This window comes from Phoxinus phoxinus (assembly GCF_949152265.1).
Source record: "Phoxinus phoxinus genome assembly, chromosome: 7".
NCBI classification, from domain to species: domain Eukaryota; kingdom Metazoa; phylum Chordata; class Actinopteri; order Cypriniformes; family Leuciscidae; genus Phoxinus; species Phoxinus phoxinus.
In genome coordinates this window covers 835,001-857,778 of record NC_136882.1, presented here as the reverse complement: position 1 = coordinate 857,778, position 22,778 = coordinate 835,001, and the positions used below count along the sequence as shown (strand labels likewise).

The 22,778-nt window shown below is 46.8% G+C and overlaps 1 protein-coding gene across 2 annotated transcripts in view; it reads left to right on the top strand.

The window, feature by feature from the left end:
* The window catches only part of gcc2 (GRIP and coiled-coil domain containing 2), a 64,614-nt gene that overhangs the window by 11,650 nt on the left and 30,186 nt on the right, over positions 1-22,778 (top strand). For both annotated transcript variants that reach the window (XM_079617996.1, XM_079617995.1), the window contains exons 9-16: positions 4,030-4,128; positions 4,215-4,313; positions 4,539-4,691; positions 7,474-7,578; positions 7,776-7,938; positions 8,037-8,137; positions 21,197-21,274; positions 21,390-21,527. In XM_079617996.1, coding sequence (XP_079474122.1) covers positions 4,030-4,128; positions 4,215-4,313; positions 4,539-4,691; positions 7,474-7,578; positions 7,776-7,938; positions 8,037-8,137; positions 21,197-21,274; positions 21,390-21,527 — 936 coding nt within the window. The remainder of the gene's footprint in view (positions 1-4,029; positions 4,129-4,214; positions 4,314-4,538; positions 4,692-7,473; positions 7,579-7,775; positions 7,939-8,036; positions 8,138-21,196; positions 21,275-21,389; positions 21,528-22,778) is intronic.

The following is a 22,778-nucleotide window of genomic DNA, read 5'->3' as shown; positions in this document are numbered from 1 at the left end:
TGATACTGAGCTTGTGTTTGTGACTCCAGACTTCGAGCCTCTGTCAGGCCTGATACTGAGCTTGTGTTTGTGACTCCAGACTCCGAGCCGCTGTCAGGCCTGATACTGAGCTTGTGTTTGTGACTCCAGGCTTCGAGCCTCTGTCAGGCCTGATACTGAGCTTGTGTTTGTGACTCCAGACTTCGAGCCTCTGTCAGGCCTGATACTGAGCTTGTGTTTGTGACTCCAGACTTCGAGCCGCTGTCAGGCCTGATACTGAGCTTGTGTTTGTGACTCCAGGCTCCGAGCCGCTGTCAGGCCTGATACTGAGCTTGTGTTTGTGACTCCAGACTCCGAGCCGCTGTCAGGCCTGATACTGAGCTTGTGTTTGTGACTCCAGGCTTCGAGCCGCTGTCAGGCCTGATACTGAGCTTGTGTTTGTGACTCCAGACTCCGAGCCGCTGTCAGGCCTGATACTGAGCTTGTGTTTGTGACTCCAGGCTCCGAGCCGCTGTCAGGCCTGATACTGAGCTTGTGTTTGTGACTCCAGTCTCCGAGCCGCTGTCAGGCCTGATACTGAGCTTGTGTTTGTGACTCCAGGCTTCGAGCCGCTGTCAGGCCTGATACTGAGCTTGTGTTTGTGACTCCAGGCTTCGAGCCATTGTCAGGCCTGATACTGAGCTTCTGTTTGTGACTCCAGGCTTCGAGCCGCTGTCAGGCCTGATACTGAGCTTCTGTTTGTGACTCCAGGCTTCGAGCCGCTGTCAGGCCTGATACTGAGCTTCTGTTTGTGACTCCAGACTCCGAGCCGCTGTCAGGCCTGATACTGAGCTTGTGTTTGTGACTCCAGACTCCGAGCCGCTGTCAGGCCTGATACTGAGCTTGTGTTTGTGACTCCAGGCTCCGAGCCGCTGTCAGGCCTGATACTGAGCTTCTGTTTGTGACTCCAGGCTTCGAGCCGCTGTCAGGCCTGATACTGAGCTTGTGTTTGTGACTCCAGGCTTCGAGCCGCTGTCAGGCCTGATACTGAGCTTGTGTTTGTGACTCCAGACTCCGAGCCGCTGTCAGGCCTGATACTGAGCTTGTGTTTGTGACTCCAGACTCCGAGCCGCTGTCAGGCCTGATACTGAGCTTGTGTTTGTGACTCCAGGCTCCGAGCCGCTGTCAGGCCTGATACTGAGCTTCTGTTTGTGACTCCAGACTCCGAGCCGCTGTCAGGCCTGATACTGAGCTTGTGTTTGTGACTCCAGACTCCTAGCCGCTGTCAGGCCTGATACTGAGCTTGTGTTTGTGACTCCAGGCTCCGAGCCGCTGTCAGGCCTGATACTGAGCTTGTGTTTGTGACTCCAGTCTCCGAGCCGCTGTCAGGCCTGATACTGAGCTTGTGTTTGTGACTCCAGGCTCCGAGCCGCTGTCAGGCCTGATACTGAGCTTGTGTTTGTGACTCCAGGCTCCGAGCCGCTGTCAGGCCTGATACTGAGCTTGTGTTTGTGACTCCAGGCTTCGAGCCGCTGTCAGGCCTGATACTGAGCTTGTGTTTGTGACTCCAGGCTTCGAGCCGCTGTCAGGCCTGATACTGAGCTTGTGTTTGTGACTCCAGACTCCGAGCCGCTGTCAGGCCTGATACTGAGCTTGTGTTTGTGACTCCAGGCTCCGAGCCGCTGTCAGGCCTGATACTGAGCTTGTGTTTGTGACTCCAGGCTTCGAGCCGCTGTCAGGCCTGATACTGAGCTTGTGTTTGTGACTCCAGGCTTCGAGCCGCTGTCAGGCCTGATACTGAGCTTGTGTTTGTGACTCCAGGCTCCGAGCCGCTGTCAGGCCTGATACTGAGCTTGTGTTTGTGACTCCAGACTCCGAGCCGCTGTCAGGCCTGATACTGAGGTTGTGTTTGTGACTCCAGGCTTCGAGCCGCTGTCAGGCCTGATACTGAGCTTGTGTTTGTGACTCCAGGCTTCGAGCCGCTGTCAGGCCTGATACTGAGCTTGTGTTTGTGACTCCAGGCTCCGAGCCGCTGTCAGGCCTGATACTGAGCTTGTGTTTGTGACTCCAGGCTCCGAGCCGCTGTCAGGCCTGATACTGAGCTTGTGTTTGTGACTCCAGACTCCGAGCCGCTGTCAGGCCTGATACTGAGCTTGTGTTTGTGACTCCAGGCTCCGAGCCGCTGTCAGGCCTGATACTGAGCTTGTGTTTGTGACTCCAGGCTTCGAGCCGCTGTCAGGCCTGATACTGAGCTTGTGTTTGTGACTCCAGACTCCGAGCCGCTGTCAGGCCTGATACTGAGCTTGTGTTTGTGACTCCAGACTCCGAGCCGCTGTCAGGCCTGATACTGAGCTTGTGTTTGTGACTCCAGACTTCGAGCCTCTGTCAGGCCTGATACTGAGCTTGTGTTTGTGACTCCAGACTCCGAGCCGCTGTCAGGCCTGATACTGAGCTTGTGTTTGTGACTCCAGGCTCCGAGCCGCTGTCAGGCCTGATACTGAGCTTGTGTTTGTGACTCCAGACTCCGAGCCGCTGTCAGGCCTGATACTGAGCTTGTGTTTGTGACTCCAGACTTCGAGCCTCTGTCAGGCCTGATACTGAGCTTGTGTTTGTGACTCCAGACTCCGAGCCGCTGTCAGGCCTGATACTGAGCTTGTGTTTGTGACTCCAGGCTTCGAGCCTCTGTCAGGCCTGATACTGAGCTTGTGTTTGTGACTCCAGACTTCGAGCCTCTGTCAGGCCTGATACTGAGCTTGTGTTTGTGACTCCAGACTTCGAGCCGCTGTCAGGCCTGATACTGAGCTTGTGTTTGTGACTCCAGGCTCCGAGCCGCTGTCAGGCCTGATACTGAGCTTGTGTTTGTGACTCCAGACTCCGAGCCGCTGTCCGGCCTGATACTGAGCTTGTGTTTGTGACTCCAGACTCCGAGCCGCTGTCAGGCCTGATACTGAGCTTGTGTTTGTGACTCCAGGCTCCGAGCCGCTGTCAGGCCTGATACTGAGCTTGTGTTTGTGACTCCAGTCTCCGAGCCGCTGTCAGGCCTGATACTGAGCTTGTGTTTGTGACTCCAGACTTCGAGCCGCTGTCAGGCCTGATACTGAGCTTGTGTTTGTGACTCCAGACTCCGAGCCGCTGTCAGGCCTGATACTGAGCTTGTGTTTGTGACTCCAGGCTCCGAGCCGCTGTCAGGCCTGATACTGAGCTTGTGTTTGTGACTCCAGTCTCCGAGCCGCTGTCAGGCCTGATACTGAGCTTGTGTTTGTGACTCCAGGCTTCGAGCCGCTGTCAGGCCTGATACTGAGCTTGTGTTTGTGACTCCAGGCTTCGAGCCATTGTCAGGCCTGATACTGAGCTTCTGTTTGTGACTCCAGGCTTCGAGCCGCTGTCAGGCCTGATACTGAGCTTCTGTTTGTGACTCCAGGCTTCGAGCCGCTGTCAGGCCTGATACTGAGCTTCTGTTTGTGACTCCAGACTCCGAGCCGCTGTCAGGCCTGATACTGAGCTTCTGTTTGTGACTCCAGGCTTCGAGCCGCTGTCAGGCCTGATACTGAGCTTGTGTTTGTGACTCCAGACTCCGAGCCGCTGTCAGGCCTGATACTGAGCTTGTGTTTGTGACTCCAGACTCCGAGCCGCTGTCAGGCCTGATACTGAGCTTGTGTTTGTGACTCCAGGCTCCGAGCCGCTGTCAGGCCTGATACTGAGCTTCTGTTTGTGACTCCAGACTCCGAGCCGCTGTCAGGCCTGATACTGAGCTTGTGTTTGTGACTCCAGACTCCTAGCCGCTGTCAGGCCTGATACTGAGCTTGTGTTTGTGACTCCAGGCTCCGAGCCGCTGTCAGGCCTGATACTGAGCTTGTGTTTGTGACTCCAGTCTCCGAGCCGCTGTCAGGCCTGATACTGAGCTTGTGTTTGTGACTCCAGGCTCCGAGCCGCTGTCAGGCCTGATACTGAGCTTGTGTTTGTGACTCCAGGCTCCGAGCCGCTGTCAGGCCTGATACTGAGCTTGTGTTTGTGACTCCAGGCTTCGAGCCGCTGTCAGGCCTGATACTGAGCTTGTGTTTGTGACTCCAGGCTGGCGCTCTGAGGGAGGAAGTGGAGCAGCTGAAGGCTGAGCGAGACCGACTGGCGAGATCTGTGAAGGACATCATCCATGGAGCAGAGCACTACAAGGTTCAGTTCATCCCTCCAGTTATAGTGGCAGATGAGATCTGCTAGAGCAGAAGTAAACGGTGCACTTTTAAATCATGTATTTGTAGAATTTGCTGGTGGACTATGACAAGCAGACTGAGCTGCTGGAGCAGGCCAATACACACAGTGAAGATTTAAGCAGGCGTCTCCAGAGTGCAGTTCAGCAGGTACTTCAGTAACACCCATCATCCGTCATGTGAAAGAAGTGTGTTATAGATGGGAGATGCCCATAGTTAATGTGATGCTCCACACCTGTGTTCCTCTTCATACATCCACTAAACCGGATTCATGTGTATCTAACACAGAGGCGTGTGTGTGAGTAACAGACAGGCTGGGAAGTGTTTGGTCTGATCAGTAAGTGTTCCTCTGTCGTGTTTTGCGTGTTCTCTCAGCATGAGCTGCTGTCATCGGAGCGAACGGATCTGGCGGCCCGCGTGGAGGCGCTGCAGAGTCACGTCACACAGCTGGAGTCACACACACTGGAGATGCAGAAGCTGGAGCGAGACCTGGAGGCAGAGAGGCTTCTAAGAGAGCAGAAGACTAAGGTACAGTTGAGCCTCTTACTGACTTACTGATCAGGGTTTAACCCTCTGGGGACGGCAAACGCGCCGGCATGTTTTGCTCGGTTTTTTTACATAGCAGCAAAATAGATTTAAAATACTAGATTTAAAAAGATTTAAAATGTCTACTTTTTTACAATCGAAATAAAACATTGTGCTTTTGTAAAATAAAGAAAGTAAACAGGGAGTGCTTTCTGCCTCTCCGTCTCCGTGAACTTTTTTTCTAGTGCACGTCTGTAAACTTAAACAAAACTCAGCGAATACTATTCACTCAGACATGAGCTATATATTTCTATAATCATTTAAGTGTGTAGTTTTAAATTATCTAATTCAAAACTAAAACAAATATTCTCTGTTTATGTAATCTATATAAAAAGAGCGAGTTCTCATGTCAGCTCATTATACCTCCTTATCTTTTAATGTGACCACGCCCACGCAGAGCGCGCGCTATTCAAACGCAAATGATCTGAGGCAATACATGCAAACCGGCCACATCAGCTCGATAAAACACACCAAGTTTAATCAGATGAATGTACTGTTGTCATCTTGCGAGGAATAATCCTGGGAAACGTACCTCAGAAGTGCTGGTTTCACTTCGAGGAGCAATGGATCCAGTTGAGGATTAGTAGTAAGTGTTTTATTCTTATACGCTTTGTTGTAATCGCGATATGGAATAGTCTGTAAACCGCAAAAAGACTGTTTAAATATGAATCGCGTGTCTGTGTGTGATGAATGAACGGCATATATGCGCGCTGTTGCTACTAGTTGTGACTAGTTGTGGATAGACTATACAGTTTTTACTGTAAAATAGACATCAAATAAGCTTTTGTTAGCCAGTTTCTGCTCATATGTTAAATATATAGTATGTTTTGTCAAAACTAAACTCATAAACTATAGATGTTAGTGTTTGTTCCAATGTAACGTTAGGCTAAATCAAACTAATGAAACTTTGAAAGATGTATGATACTTTAAAAAAAGAAAGATTACACTTGAAATATTGTTAAAATTGTAGTTATTGTTGATTTACATGTGAACACTTTTTAATAAAATAGCAAAAAATATATTTACAAGGTAGATGTAAAATAATCTTTATAGGTCAATATAAACCTTCTCATTAAATTATTTATTATTGTTTTTTATTAGTGACACATTTGGGCAGAGGATGTATTCCAAAACTTTCTGAAAAACAGTATGAGAATTAACTGCACAATTACTAGAAATGTTTACCTTGGATATTATATAATTTGCATGTAAACAAAAAATTGTTAAAAAAAAAAAGGAAAAGTTTCTAAATCTAACTTTGAATGGCTCATATAGCCTATATGAACAGGATTGGTTTCCAGGTATGGCTATGTACTAAAATGTGCTTTTGACTTAAATTTATATTTGGATTATATATATATTTATTTATTTATTTTGTCCTCACATTCTTTCTTGTGTGACACACCTGAATGAAAGGCTCATTAAGCGGGGTCATTATGCGGGGTCATTGTCTTCTCAGGTGTGAACCACTCACTATACATGATGGTGTTGGATCAGTCACGCCCCTGCGCATATTGCCTTCCCAAACAAAAAGTGTTTTACAAAATGTAAATCAATGTATTGTTTTATGTGAGTGATTAGTCAGGATGATTTTCAGATCATTTTGAAGGAAAAACTCTAGGTGACAACATCCATTACTCAGAAGTATTGTGAACACATATTTACTATGTGTTTAGTGGCGTTATTTCAGACACTTTCATTTTCTGTTTTTTGAATAACCATGCATAAACATTATTCTCTCAAAAATACAAACATGTTCATGCATGTTGCTCACATATTATGGTAGCCCTGTTTGTGATAAATAGAGTAATTACAGCTTTGCCATTAATATGTTTATAAGCAACTGAAAAAAGCACAAATGTCAGGGCATGTCAGAACATCTCAAGGACCCCAAAAACACCTTGGTCCCCAGAGGGTTAAAGTCATCGAAGAACTTGTCATTTAATTCCTTGAAATCAGCTATATTTATGAATAACTACTTGAAAAGTGCTTGAATTATTCAAAGACAATATATACATGTATACATATGAAATGAGTGTTAATTATTATTTTTTTTAAACACAAATACAATCTTTTCACACTAAATGATTGCTGCAGGCCGCCTGATATAGATATTCAGCCATTTCCATTGGATATTAGCGTGATATTGCTCATATTTTTCCACGTATATGATACAATTTTCCTTCTTCAGGTCATGGGGGGAAAACTCTGTGTGAATGAGGTTTAAATCCTATTAAAACTGCATTTCTGGAATACCTTTTTGTAGAATTTGAAAGATATTAAAGATATTGTTTGATTAGTGAGATCTCTGATTTTATTCCTTGAAAACCAAAAACAGCAAATCAATGCTTAAAGTCTCTGAAAGTGCCGGAATTTCATTTGACAGTATCTGTACGAACACTGATCTGTGTGTGTGTGTGCGTGTGTGTGTTTGTGTCTGCGTGTGCGTGTGTGTGTCTGCGTGTGCGTGTGTGTGTCTGCGTGTGCGTGTGTGTGTCTGCGTGTGCGTGTGTGTGTCTGCGTGTGTGTGTGTGTCTGCGTGTGTGTGTGTGTGTGTGTGTCTGCGTGTGTGTGTGTGTGTCTGCGTGTGTGTGTGTGTCTGCGTGTGTGTGTGTGTGTCTGCGTGTGTGTGTGTGTGTGTCTGCGTGTGTGTGTGTGTCTGCGTGTGTGTGTGTGTCTGCGTGTGTGTGTGTGTCTGCGTGTGTGTGTGGTTCTCGTTCTCCAGGAGCATCAGTCTGCAGTCCAGGAGGTGGAGCAGCTTCAAGCTCAGCTCAGCAAACACACACATCAGCTCCAGCAAACCGCTCAGGAGCTCGAGCAGCTGAGGAAGGCATGTTCACACACACAGCTCTGATCATAGTGCCAGACTGACAGACCGATACATGGACAGATATATAATGAGAGGACACTATTCTGATTATAATTTTAGGCAGGCTTTTGACGTGCATCTGAACACCAGTGCCCAGTTAGTCATGGTTGTGTACTGCACATGTGTGAAGGACATCAGTGTGTGTGTTTGCTCTGCAGGGCGCTCAGCAGAGCTCACTGATGGACATGGAGATGGCGGACTATGAGAAACTGGTGAAAGAACTCAATCACAAACTCTCTGAGAGAGACAGACAGGCGGAGGAGCACCAGCTGCACACACAGACACAGAGAGAGCGGGAGCAGCGGCTGAGCCAGGACATCGGTACCGCTGAACGCTTCATCTGTTGATCTGCAATCTGGTGAAATAGCCCTGGAGCTCAGGATCAAACGCTGACGAGTCATTATGTGTGTTTCTCTCAGAGTCTCTGAAGTCCCTGCTGGATCAGACGGAGGAGAAAGCCTCCAGGATGAAACAACTGCTGGTCAAGACCAAAAAAGATCTGGGAGACGCAAAACAAAAAGTGAGTCTCATGAATTCCGTCTCTGCAGGCATACATTTAGCCTTTACTTAGACATTAATATTACATGGAGACTTTCATAGATTACAAGTGGAGCGACTGTAGGAAAAGACAGAACATGGACAGAACATAGACAGAACATGGACAGAACAGAACAGAACATAGACAGAATATGGACAGAACATGGACAGAATATGGACAGAACAGAACATAGACAGAACATGGACAGAACAGAACATAGACAGAACATAGACAGAACATAGACAGAACATGGACAGAACATGGACAGAACATGGACAGAACATAGACAGAACATGGACAGAACATGGACAGAACATGGACAGAACATGGACAGAACAGAACATAGACAGAACATGGACAGAACATGGACAGAACATGGACAGAATATGGACAGAACAGAACATAGACAGAACATAGACAGAACATGGACAGAACAGAACATAGACAGAACATAGACAGAACATAGACAGAACATGGACAGAACATAGACAGAACATAGACAGAACATGGACAGAACATGGACAGAACAGAACATAGACAGAACATAGACAGAACATGGACAGAACATGGACAGAACATAGACAGAACATAGACAGAACATGGACAGAACATGGACAGAACAGAACATAGACAGAACATAGACAGAACATGGACAGAACATGGACAGAACATGGACAGAACATGGACAGAACATAGACAGAACATAGACAGAACATGGACAGAACATGGACAGAACATGGACAGAACATAGACAGAACATAGACAGAACATAGACAGAACATAGACAGAACATGGACAGAACATAGACAGAACATAGACAGAACATGGACAGAACATGGACAGAACAGAACATAGACAGAACATAGACAGAACATGGACAGAACAGAACATAGACAGAACATAGACAGAACATAGACAGAACATGGACAGAACATAGACAGAACATGGACAGAACATGGACAGAACATGGACAGAACATGGACAGAACAGAACATAGACAGAACTCACTCACACTCACTCACTCTTCCGGGGCGCGGCTCTGCTGCTGACCCAGTGCTGAACAGGCTGAAGCACTTTTTGAGTGGTGCCAGTCGAGTGCACTGGTGATAAACACAAATAAGAGAACAGGCTGAAGCACTTTTTGAGTGGTGCCAGTCGAGTGCACTGGTGATAAACACAAATAAGACAAAGGAGTTGGTAATAACTGGAGACAAGCGTAATATTTTGGGGTTGGAACCTGTAGTATTAAATGGAAATCCAATAGAATTTGTCAGCAATTTTAAGTATTTGGGGACATATATTGATGCCCAATTAAATTTTTTAGAAAATACTGATAGCATTTGTAAGAAGGCTCACCAGAGGTTACATCTAATTAGGAGGTTGAATCACTTTGGTGTGAGCAAGATTATACTCGAAATGGTCTATAAAAATTTTGTGGAAAGTATTCTGGTTTTTAATATGACATCATGGTATGGTAACCTGACTGTTGTGAATAAAGCTAGACTGTCTAAGATTGTGAATGAGGCAAGCAAAATAATTGGTAAGACACAGAGACACTTGAATGATCTTTATCGTGGAAAAAGTAAGGAAAAGGCTTTAAAGATAGTAGGGGATGTTTCTCATCCTCTACATAGCAAGTTTCAATTGCTGCCATCTGGAAGACGTTATAGGCAACCACGAGTAATTAGGAAGGTTTACCAATTATCCTTTGTGCCAAATGCTGTCAAGATTTTAAATGGTAATGATTGATGTGTGTTTTGATGTGTGCTTTGTTTATTTTATGTGTAATGTATTGTTGTACTGATGTATGTGAAGACAGAGACAAATTTCCACTACGTGGACAATAAAGTAAAGTAAAGTAAAGTAAAGTAAAGTAAAACATAGACAGAACATGGACAGAACATGGACAGAATATGGACAGAACAGAACATAGACAGAACATGGACAGAACATGGACAGAACATAGACAGAACATGGACAGAACATGGACAGAACATAGACAGAACATAGACAGAACAGAACATAGACAGAACATAGACAGAACATGGACAGAACATGGACAGAACAGAACATAGACAGAACATGGACAGAACATGGACAGAATATAGACAGAACATAGACAGAACATAGACAGAACAGAACATAGACAGAACAGAACATGGACGGAACATGGACAGAATATAGACAGAACATGGACAGAACATGGACAGAACAGAACATAGACAGAACATGGACAGAACAGAACATGGACAGAACATGGACGGAACAGAACATGGACAGAATATAGACAGAACATGGACAGAACATGGACAGAACATGGACAGAACATGGACAGAATATAGACAGAATATAGACGGAACATGGACGGAACATGGACGGAACAGAACATGGACAGAATATAGACAGAATATGGACAGAACAGAACATAGACAGAACATGGACAGAACAGAACTTGGACAGAACATGGACAGAACATGGACAGAACATGGACAGAACAGAACATGGACAGAATATAGACAGAACATGGACAGAACATGGACAGAATATAGACAGAACATGGACAGAACAGAACATGGACAGAATATAGACAGAATATGGACAGAACAGAACTTGGACAGAACATGGACAGAACATGGACAGAACATGGACAGAACATGGACAGAACAGAACATGGACAGAACATAGACAGAACATGGACAGAATATGGACAGAACAGAACATAGACAGAACATGGACAGAACATGGACAGAATATGGACAGAACAGAACATAGACAGAACATGGACAGAACATGGACAGAACATGGACAGAATATAGACAGAACATAGACAGAACATGGACAGAACAGAACATGGACAGAACATAGACAGAACAGAACATGGACAGAACATAGACAGAACATGGACAGAATATGGACAGAACAGAACATAGACAGAACATGGACAGAACATGGACAGAATATGGACAGAACAGAACATAGACAGAACATGGACAGAACATGGACAGAATATGGACAGAACAGAACATAGACAGAACATGGACAGAACATGGACAGAATATAGACAGAACATAGACAGAACATGGACAGAACAGAACATGGACAGAATATGGACAGAACATAGACAGAATATGGACAGAACAGAACATAGACAGAACATAGACAGAACATAGACAGAACATGGACAGAACATAGACAGAACATGGACAGAACATAGACAGAACATGGACAGAACAGAACATGGACAGAACATAGACAGAACATGGACAGAATATGGACAGAACAGAACATAGACAGAACATAGACAGAACATAGACAGAACATGGACAGAACATGGACAGAACATAGACAGAACATAGACAGAACATAGACAGAACATAGACAGAATATGGACAGAACATGGACAGAACATGGACAGAACATGGACAGAATATGGACAGAACAGAACATGGACAGAACATGGACAGAACATGGACAGAACATGGACAGAACATGGACAGAACAGAACATAGACAGAACATGGACAGAACATGGACAGAACATAGACAGAACATAGACAGAACATGGACAGAATATGGACAGAACAGAACATAGACAGAACATAGACAGAACATGGACAGAACATGGACAGAACATGGACAGAACATGGACAGAATATGGACAGAACAGAACATAGACAGAACATAGACAGAACATGGAAAGAACAGAACATAGACAGAACATAGACAGAACATGGACAGAACATGGACAGAACATGGACAGAACATGGACAGAACAGAACATAGACAGAACATGGACAGAATATGGACAGAACAGAACATAGACAGAACATGGACAGAACATAGACAGAACATGGACAGAATATGGACAGAACAGAACATAGACAGAACATGGACAGAATATGGACAGAACAGAACATAGACAGAACATAGACAGAACATAGACAGAACATAGACAGAACATGGACAGAACATGGACAGAACATAGACAGAACATGGACAGAACATAGACAGAACATGGACAGAACATAGACAGAACATGGACAGAATATGGACAGAACAGAACATAGACAGAACATGGACAGAACATGGACAGAACATGGACAGAACATGGACAGAACATAGACAGAACATGGACAGAACATGGACAGAACATAGACAGAACATGGACAGAATATGGACAGAACAGAACATAGACAGAACATAGACAGAACATAGACAGAACATAGACAGAACATGGACAGAACATGGACAGAACATGGACAGAACATGGACAGAATATGGACAGAACAGAACATAGACAGAACATGGACAGAATATGGACAGAACAGAACATGGACAGAACATGGACAGAACATAGACAGAACATGGACAGAACATAGACAGAACATGGACAGAACATAGACAGAACATAGACAGAACATGGACAGAATATGGACAGAACAGAACATAGACAGAACATAGACAGAACATAGACAGAACATGGACAGAATATGGACAGAACAGAACATAGACAGAACATGGACAGAACATGGACAGAACATGGACAGAACATGGACAGAATATGGACAGAACAGAACATAGACAGAACATGGACAGAATATGGACAGAACAGAACATGGACAGAACATGGACAGAACATGGACAGAACATAGACAGAACATGGACAGAATATGGACAGAACAGAACATAGACAGAACATAGACAGAACATAGACAGAACATGGACAGAACATGGACAGAACAGAACATGGACAGAACATGGACAGAACATAGACAGAACATAGACAGAACATAGACAGAACAGAACATGGACAGAACATGGACAGAACATGGACGGAACATGGACAGAATATAGACAGAACATGGACAGAACATGGACAGAACAGAACATAGACAGAACATGGACAGAACATGGACGGAACAGAACATGGACAGAATATAGACAGAACATGGACAGAACATGGACAGAACATGGACAGAACAGAACATAGACAGAACATGGACAGAACATAGACAGAACATAGACAGAACATGGACAGAACATGGACGGAACAGAACATGGACAGAATATAGACAGAACATGGACAGAACATGGACAGAACATGGACAGAACAGAACATAGACAGAACATGGACAGAACAGAACATGGACAGAACATGGACGGAACAGAACATGGACAGAATATAGACAGAACATGGACAGAACATGGACAGAACATGGACAGAACATGGACAGAACATGGACAGAACAGAACATGGACAGAATATAGACAGAACATGGACAGAACATGGACAGAACATGGACAGAATATAGACAGAACATGGACGGAACATGGACGGAACATGGACGGAACAGAACATGGACAGAATATAGACAGAATATGGACAGAACAGAACATAGACAGAACATGGACAGAACAGAACTTGGACAGAACATGGACAGAACATGGACAGAACATGGACAGAACATGGACAGAACATGGACAGAACATGGACAGAACAGAACATGGACAGAATATAGACAGAACATGGACAGAACATGGACAGAATATAGACAGAACATGGACAGAACATGGACAGAATATAGACAGAATATGGACAGAACAGAACATGGACAGAACAGAACATGGACAGAACAGAACATGGACAGAACATGGACAGAATATAGACAGAATATGGACAGAACAGAACATGGACAGAACAGAACATGGACAGAACATGGACAGAACATGGACAGAACATGGACAGAACATGGACAGAACAGAACATGGACAGAACATGGACAGAACATGGACAGAATATGGACAGAACAGAACATAGACAGAACATGGACAGAATATGGACAGAACAGAACATAGACAGAACATGGACAGAACATGGACAGAATATAGACAGAACATAGACAGAACAGAACATGGACAGAACATGGACAGAACATGGACAGAATATGGACAGAACAGAACATAGACAGAACATGGACAGAACATGGACAGAATATAGACAGAACATAGACAGAACATGGACAGAACAGAACATAGACAGAACATGGACAGAACATGGACAGAACATAGACAGAACATAGACAGAACATAGACAGAACATAGACAGAACATAGACAGAACATAGACAGAATATGGACAGAATATGGACAGAACAGAACATAGACAGAACATGGACAGAACATAGACAGAACATGGACAGAACAGAACATGGACAGAACATAGACAGAACATAGACAGAACATAGACAGAACATAGACAGAACATAGACAGAACATAGACAGAATATGGACAGAATATGGACAGAACAGAACATAGACAGAACATAGACAGAATATGGACAGAATATGGACAGAACAGAACATAGACAGAACATGGACAGAACATAGACAGAACATGGACAGAACAGAACATGGACAGAACATAGACAGAACATAGACAGAACATAGACAGAACATAGACAGAACATAGACAGAACATAGACAGAATATGGACAGAATATGGACAGAACAGAACATAGACAGAACATGGACAGAACATAGACAGAACATGGACAGAATATGGACAGAACAGAACATAGACAGAACATGGACAGAACATAGACAGAACATGGACAGAACAGAACATGGACAGAACATAGACAGAACATGGACAGAACAGAACATGGACAGAACATAGACAGAACATGGACAGAATATGGACAGAACAGAACATAGACAGAACATAGACAGAACATAGACAGAACATGGACAGAACATAGACAGAACATAGACAGAACATAGACAGAACATAGACAGAATATGGACAGAACAGAACATAGACAGAACATGGACAGAATATGGACAGAACATAGACAGAACATGGACAGAATATAGACAGAACATAGACAGAATATGGACAGAACAGAACATAGACAGAACATAGACAGAACATGGACAGAACATAGACAGAACATAGACAGAACATAGACAGAACATAGACAGAATATGGACAGAACAGAACATAGACAGAACATAGACAGAACATGGACAGAACATAGACAGAACATAGACAGAACATAGACAGAACATAGACAGAACATAGACAGAACATGGACAGAACATAGACAGAACATAGACAGAACATAGACAGAATATGGACAGAACAGAACATGGACAGAACATGGACAGAACAGAACATAGACAGAACATGGACAGAACATGGACAGAACAGAACATGGACAGAACAGAACATAGACAGAACATGGACAGAACAGAACATGGACAGAACATGGACAGAACAGAACATGGACAGAACAGAACATAGACAGAACATGGACAGAACATGGACAGAACAGAACATGGACAGAACAGAACATGGACAGAACATGGACAGAACAGAACATAGACAGAACATGGACAGAACAGAACATGGACAGGATGAATAGGTGGATAGATACAGTTGCAATTGAAATTATTCAACCCACATTGCAAATCAGGTTTATTGGCAAAATGTACAAACTTGCAGCTGTTAGCAATGCTCAACGTAGGGCTGGACAATAATTCAATATCAATATGTATCGCGATCTAATTTTTTTCAATAACGGTGATATGATTTTTAAACACATTTCCGATATTTCGATATACATTACAGGCTTGTGCTACGTTTACGTTTTCATTTTTACTGCGTGATAAATATAAGCAGTACGGCACAACGGTTCATATGTTCATCGTCTCCAAATTGACCGTTCGCAAAGACCCGCCCCTTTAGTTACTGTTGCTATGTCCAACAAGCCACGGCGCTCTCAGTCACGCCTCACCATGTTCTCACGCAGTGAATAACACATTTTGTGGCTCTTTAATGTGTGTGACAGATCGCTGTCGCCTCAGTTAAAGCTGCTCGTGAACCCTCATCTCTTCCTTCTAGTTCATTTATAGCATCAAATAAACATGAATGAACATCAGGAGGAATGTTGTTTTAACCCCGGAAAGACGTCAGTACACTTCGCTTCTCAAGCTCAAACTCAAGCGTTAATAGCTAATATAATATATATAAATAATTGTTATAAATAATAAGCGCTAACGTTACTAAGTTAACTCTCCTGACTGCTTAGTCGGGCAAAAATGGCGGATTCGGCGACTGGGTTATCATGTCATAGACCGTATGCAACAGCTGGACACTATATTTGTGCCGTGTGCGCATGTCAAAAAATCTATTCTGATTTGAAGCTTGTGACATGAACGCGCACATCAACCCGATCACGTGTTTAGCGCTCATGTAAACACTGTATTCATCAATCAGAATGAGTTCAGGGTGTCATCAACACTCACTGTCCCTCAGCAACATGTGCTTTTGGTGCTCACTTTTTTCTGGTTTGTTTTCTGCAGCAACTCTGAGCACTTTTCATATTCTTTATCCTGGAGCACTTATTTCAATCTATAAGAGTAGTATAATCAACCTATGTTAGCCTATAAGCTTAAAGTTAAAGTAGCCTACATTAATAAGTTGAGTTATTAACTGACAGTGATTTCACATTTCTTGTATCAATGTTAAATACAAATAAATTATTAACAGTTTATTTGTACCATTTTTATTTCTAAAATATTCATATAGTTTTATAGGAGGAGGTTTCAGAGACTTGGCAAATTAATTTTTCAGAAGTTAGAAGGTACAGACATTAATTGTGGGCGTTCTTGGCAGTTTAGATATTGTGACATAAATGTTGGCCATATCGTCCAGCCCTAGCTCAACACAACAAATGTTTAACTGAAAATACAACTTATTCACTTCTGCAGTCTCAAAATGATTCAACCCCTTCATGGCAAGCATCTTTAGCTCTCAGTAGAACAGCCTTTTGGTGTGATGAGCTGCTGCAGACGAGATGCGTAACCAGACAGCAGCTTCTGTTTCTGAGGCATGCTCGGTATCGTGGTCCTGCTGAAGGTCCAGCTCCAGCTTCCTCACTGACGGTGTGATGTTTCCTCCCAGGATCTCTTGATCCTTCAGTGGATCATCTCTGCTTTCCAGAGCCGGAGGATATAAAGCCGCCGCAGAGCATCACGAGCTCCACACGCTGCAGGTCTCCAGAGCCGGAGGATATAAAGCCGCCGCAGAGCATCACGAGCTCCACACGCTGCAGGTCTCCAGAGCCGGAGGATATAAAGCGGCCGCAGAGCATCACAAGCTCCACACGCAGCAGGAGCCGGAGGATATAAAGCCGCCGCAGAGCATCACGAGCTCCACACGCTGCAAGAGCCGGAGGATATAAAGCGGCCGCAGAGCATCACGAGCTCCACACGCTGCAGGTCTTCAGAGCCGGAGGATATAAAGCCGCCGCAGAGCATCACGAGCTCCACACGCTGCAGGTCTCCAGAGCCGGAGGATATAAAGCGGCCGCAGAGCATCACAAGCTCCACACGCAGCAGGAGCCGGAGGATATAAAGCGGCCGCAGAGCATCACGAGCTCCACACGCTGCAGGAGCCGGAGGATATAAAGCGGCCGCAGAGCATCACGAGCTCCACACGCTGCAGGAGCCGGAGGATATAAAGCCGCCGCAGAGCATCACAAGCTCCACCCGCTGCAGGTCTCCAGAGCCGGAGGATATAAAGCCGCCGCAGAGCATCACGAGCTCCACACGCTGCAGGTCTTCAGAGCCGGAGGATATAAAGCCGCCGCAGAGCATCACGAGCTCCACACGCTGCAGGTCTCCAGAGCCGGAGGATATAAAGCCGCCGCAGACCATCACAAGCTCCACACGCAGCAGGTCTCCTGAGCTGGAGGATATAAAGCCGCCGCAGAGCATCACAAGCTCCACACGCTGCAGGAGCCGGAGGATATAAAGCCGCCGCAGAGCATCTCGAGCTCCACACACTGCAGGTCTCCAGAGCCGGAGGATATAAAGCCGCCGCAGAGCATCACAAGCTCCACCCGCTGCAGGTCTCCAGAGCCGGAGGATATAAAGCCGCCGCAGAGCATCACAAGCTCCACCCGCTGCAGGTCTCCAGAGCCGGAGGATATAAAGCAGCCGCAGAGCATCACAAGCTCCACACGCTGCAGGTCTCCAGAGCCGGAGGATATAAAGCCGCCGCAGAGCATCACAAGCTCCACACGCTGCAGGTCTCCAGAGCCGGAGGATATAAAGCCGCCGCAGAGCATCACGAGCTCCACACGCTGCAGGTCTCCAGAGCCGGAGGATATAAAGCCGCCGCAGAGCATCACGAGCTCCACACGCTGCAGGTCTCCAGAGCCGGAGGATATAAAGCTGCCGCAGAGCATCACAAGCTCCACACGCTGCAGGTCTCCAGAGCCGGAGGATATAAAGCCGCCGCAGAGCATCACGAGCTCCACACGCTGCAGGTCTCCAGAGCCGGAGGATATAAAGCCGCCGCAGAGCATCACAAGCTCCACACGCTGCAGGTCTCCAGAGCCGGAGGATATAAAGCCGCCGCAGAGCATCACGAGCTCCACACGCTGCAGGTCTCCAGAGCCGGAGGATATAAAGCCGCCGCAGAGCATCACGAGCTCCACACGCTGCAGGTCTCCAGAGCCGGAGGATATAAAGCCGCCGCAGAGCATCACGAGCTCCACACGCTGCAGGTCTCCAGAGCCGGAGGATATAAAGCCGCCGCAGAGCATCACGAGCTCCACACGCTGCAGGAGCCGGAGGATATAAAGCGGCCGCAGAGCATCACGAGCTCCACACGCTGCAGGTCTCCAGAGCCGGAGGATATAAAGCGGCCGCAGAGCATCACAAGCTCCACCCGCTGCAGGTCTCCAGAGCCGGAGGATATAAAGCCGCCGCAGAGCATCACAAGCTCCACCCGCTGCAGGAGCCGGAGGATATAAAGCCGCCGCAGAGCATCACAAGCTCCACACGCTGCAGGTCTTCAGAGCCGGAGGATATAAAGCCGCCGCAGAGCATCACGAGCTCCACACGCTGCAGGTCTCCAGAGCCGGAGGATATAAAGCCGCCGCAGAGCATCACGAGCTCCACACGCTGCAGGTCTCCAGAGCCGGAGGATATAAAGCCGCCGCAGAGCATCACGAGCTCCACACGCTGCAGGTCTCCAGAGCCGGAGGATATAAAGCCGCCGCAGAGCATCACGAGCTCCACACGCTGCAGGTCTCCAGAGCCGGAGGATATAAAGCCGCCGCAGAGCATCACGAGCTCCACACACTGCAGGTCTCTAGAGCCGGAGGATATAAAGCCGCCGCAGAGCATCACGAGCTCCACACGCTGCAGGTCTCCAGAGCCGGAGGATATAAAGCTGCCGCAGAGCATCACGAGCTCCACACGCTGCAGGTCTCCAGAGCCGGAGGATATAAAGCTGCCGCAGAGCATCACGAGCTCCACACGCTGCAGGAGCCGGAGGATATAAAGCCGCCGCAGAGCATCACGAGCTCCACACGCTGCAGGTCTCCAGAGCCGGAGGATATAAAGCCGCCGCAGAGCATCACGAGCTCCACACGCTGCAGGAGCCGGAGGATATAAAGCCGCCGCAGAGCATCACGAGCTCCACACGCTGCAGGAGCCGGAGGATATAAAGCCGCCGCAGAGCATCACGAGCTCCACACGCTGCAGGTCTCCAGAGCCGGAGGATATAAAGCCGCCGCAGAGCATCACGAGCTCCACCCGCAGCAGGTCTCCAGAGCCGGAGGATATAAAGCCGCCGCAGAGCATCACGAGCTCCACACGCTGCAGGAGCCGGAGGATATAAAGCCGCCGCAGAGCATCACAAGCTCCACACGCTGCAGGAGCCGGAGGATATAAAGCGGCCGCAGAGCATCACGAGCTCCACACGCTGCAGGTCTCCAGAGCCGGAGGATATAAAGCCGCCGCAGAGCATCACGAGCTCCACACGCTGCAGGTCTCCAGAGCCGGAGGATATAAAGCCGCCGCAGAGCATCACGAGCTCCACACGCTGCAGGAGCCGGAGGATATAAAGCGGCCGCAGAGCATCACGAGCTCCACACGCTGCAGGTCTCCAGAGCCGGAGGATATAAAGCCGCCGCAGAGCATCACGAGCTCCACACGCTGCAGGAGCCGGAGGATATAAAGCCGCCGCAGAGCATCACGAGCTCCACACGCTGCAGGAGCCGGAGGATATAAAGCCGCCGCAGAGCATCACGAGCTCCACACGCTGCAGGTCTCCAGACTATCTTCATAGCTCATAGCTCACGCTTCATTCTTCCTCCTCAGACACACCGCTGATCCACAGGACCGAAGAGATCCAGTTCTGCTAAACTTCTGTGGCTTATTTACATGATTTGAGCACTTCTCTTGAGCTCTTGTGTCAGCAGTGGTGTAGTCCTGGAGCTCTGCTGTGTTTAGTACGAGTGTTCCTGTGCAGCTGAAGCCTCAGAGCCTGTGGCCGCCAGATCTCGCTGCTGGTCTTCTGCAGTCACTCCAGGGTGATCCTGAACCGGCCTTCTCAGAACTCTGGGTCCAGCCGCTGATATCTTCCTCTTTCTGCCCCGTCCAGGTCGTGTAACCACTGATCCTTTAACATGAACTATGCTTCTAGCGGTGTCTCGAGGAGCATTTAGTGCCTTCACTCTCTTTCTGTGTCCTGGTCCTTGCTTGTGAAGGGCGATGATATCTTCTCAACTTTTTGGTCCATTCTTTTGACTTATTTCTAACTTGCTCTCAAATCCTCGACAAGCCTCGGCAGTTCAGATATGTCATGTGTTCCAGCTCAAGCACACCTGGTGCAACTAATGAAGCTCTTGATTAGTGGAGAACACCTGTTCTGCAGGCTTGTGCTGTTGTGAGGGGTTCTATTCAGGGGGTTGAGTCAATTTGAAACTCATTAAAGTCAAAAGTTGCAGTTTCAGTTGAATTTGGGGAAACCACTTGAAACATTTGTTGTGTTGAGCTATTTCAATTACTTTTGTTTGATTTGTTCATTTCAAATTTTGGCAATAAACCTGATTTGCAATGGGGGTTGAATAATTATGATTGCAACTATAGATAGATAGATAGATAGATAGATAGATAGATAGATAGATAGATAGATAGATCTGGTGGTGTTGTTCATGTCTGATGTGTGTGTGAATCTCCCACAGGAAGCGGCTCAGATGATCAGTCAGGCGTCTCTGAGAGGAGAACTGGAGGCCCAGCAGCAGCAGCTGGAGGAGTATAAGGTGTGTGTGTGTGTGTGTGTGTGTGTGTGTGTGTGTGTGTGTGTGTGTGTGTGTGTGTGTGTGTGTGTGTGTGTGTGTGTGTGTGTGTGTTGACGATGATGTGTGTGTGTCTCAGATCCAGTGCAGTGGTCTGACAGCGGAGCAGCACCGTCTGCAGGAGCAGCTGAAGCTGATGATCGAGCAGCACACACACACGTCACGCTCACAGCGGCTCAGTGTGAAGAAGCTGCAGGACGAGAGCGCAGCCGCCAAGGTGAACACACACACACTCACTCACTCACTCACTCACTCACACACACTCACACACACTCACACACTCTCACACACTCACACTCACTCACACACACTCACACTCACTCACTCACTCACACACTCTCACTCACTCACACACACTCACACACTCACACACTCACTCACTCACACACACTCACTCACACTCACTCACTCACTCACTCACTCACACACACTCACACACTCACTCACTCACTCACACACACTCACACACTCACACTCACTCACACACTCACACTCACACACTCACACTCACTCACACACTCACATCACTCACTCACACACACTCACACACTCACTCACACACACTCACACACTCACTCACTCACACACACTCACTCACACTCACACACTCACACTCACACACTCACTCACACACACTCACTCACACTCACACACTCACACTCACACACTCACTCACACACTCACTCACTCACACACACTCACTCACACTCACTCACTCACTCACTCACTCACTCACTCACTCACACACTCTCACACACTCACACACTCACTCACTCACTCACACACACTCACACACACACTCACACTCACTCACACACATACACTCACACACACTCACTCACTCACACACTCTCTCACTCACTCACACACTCTCACTCACTCACACACTCACACACTCACTCACACACTCACACTCACTCACTCACTCACACACTCACTCACACACTCACACACTCACTCACTCACTCCCTCACTCACTCACTCACTCTCACTCACTCACACACTCTCACTCACTCTCACTCACTCTCACTCACTCTCACTCACTCACACACACTCACACACTCACACTCACTCACTCACACACACTCACACACTCGCACTCACTCACACACACACACACACTCACACACTCACACTCACTCACTCACTCACACTCACACACTCACTCACTCACTCTCACACACACTCACACACTCACTCACTCACTCACACACTCTCACTCACACACACTCACTCACTCACACACTCTCACTCACACACACTCACTCACTCACACACTCTCACTCACACTCACTCACTCACACTCACACACTCACTCACACACTCACTCACTCACACTCTCACTCCCTCACACACTCTCACTCACACACTCACTCACTCACACACTCTCACTCACTCACACTCTCACTCCCTCACACACTCTCACTCACTCACACTCTCACACTCACACTCACTCACTCACACACAC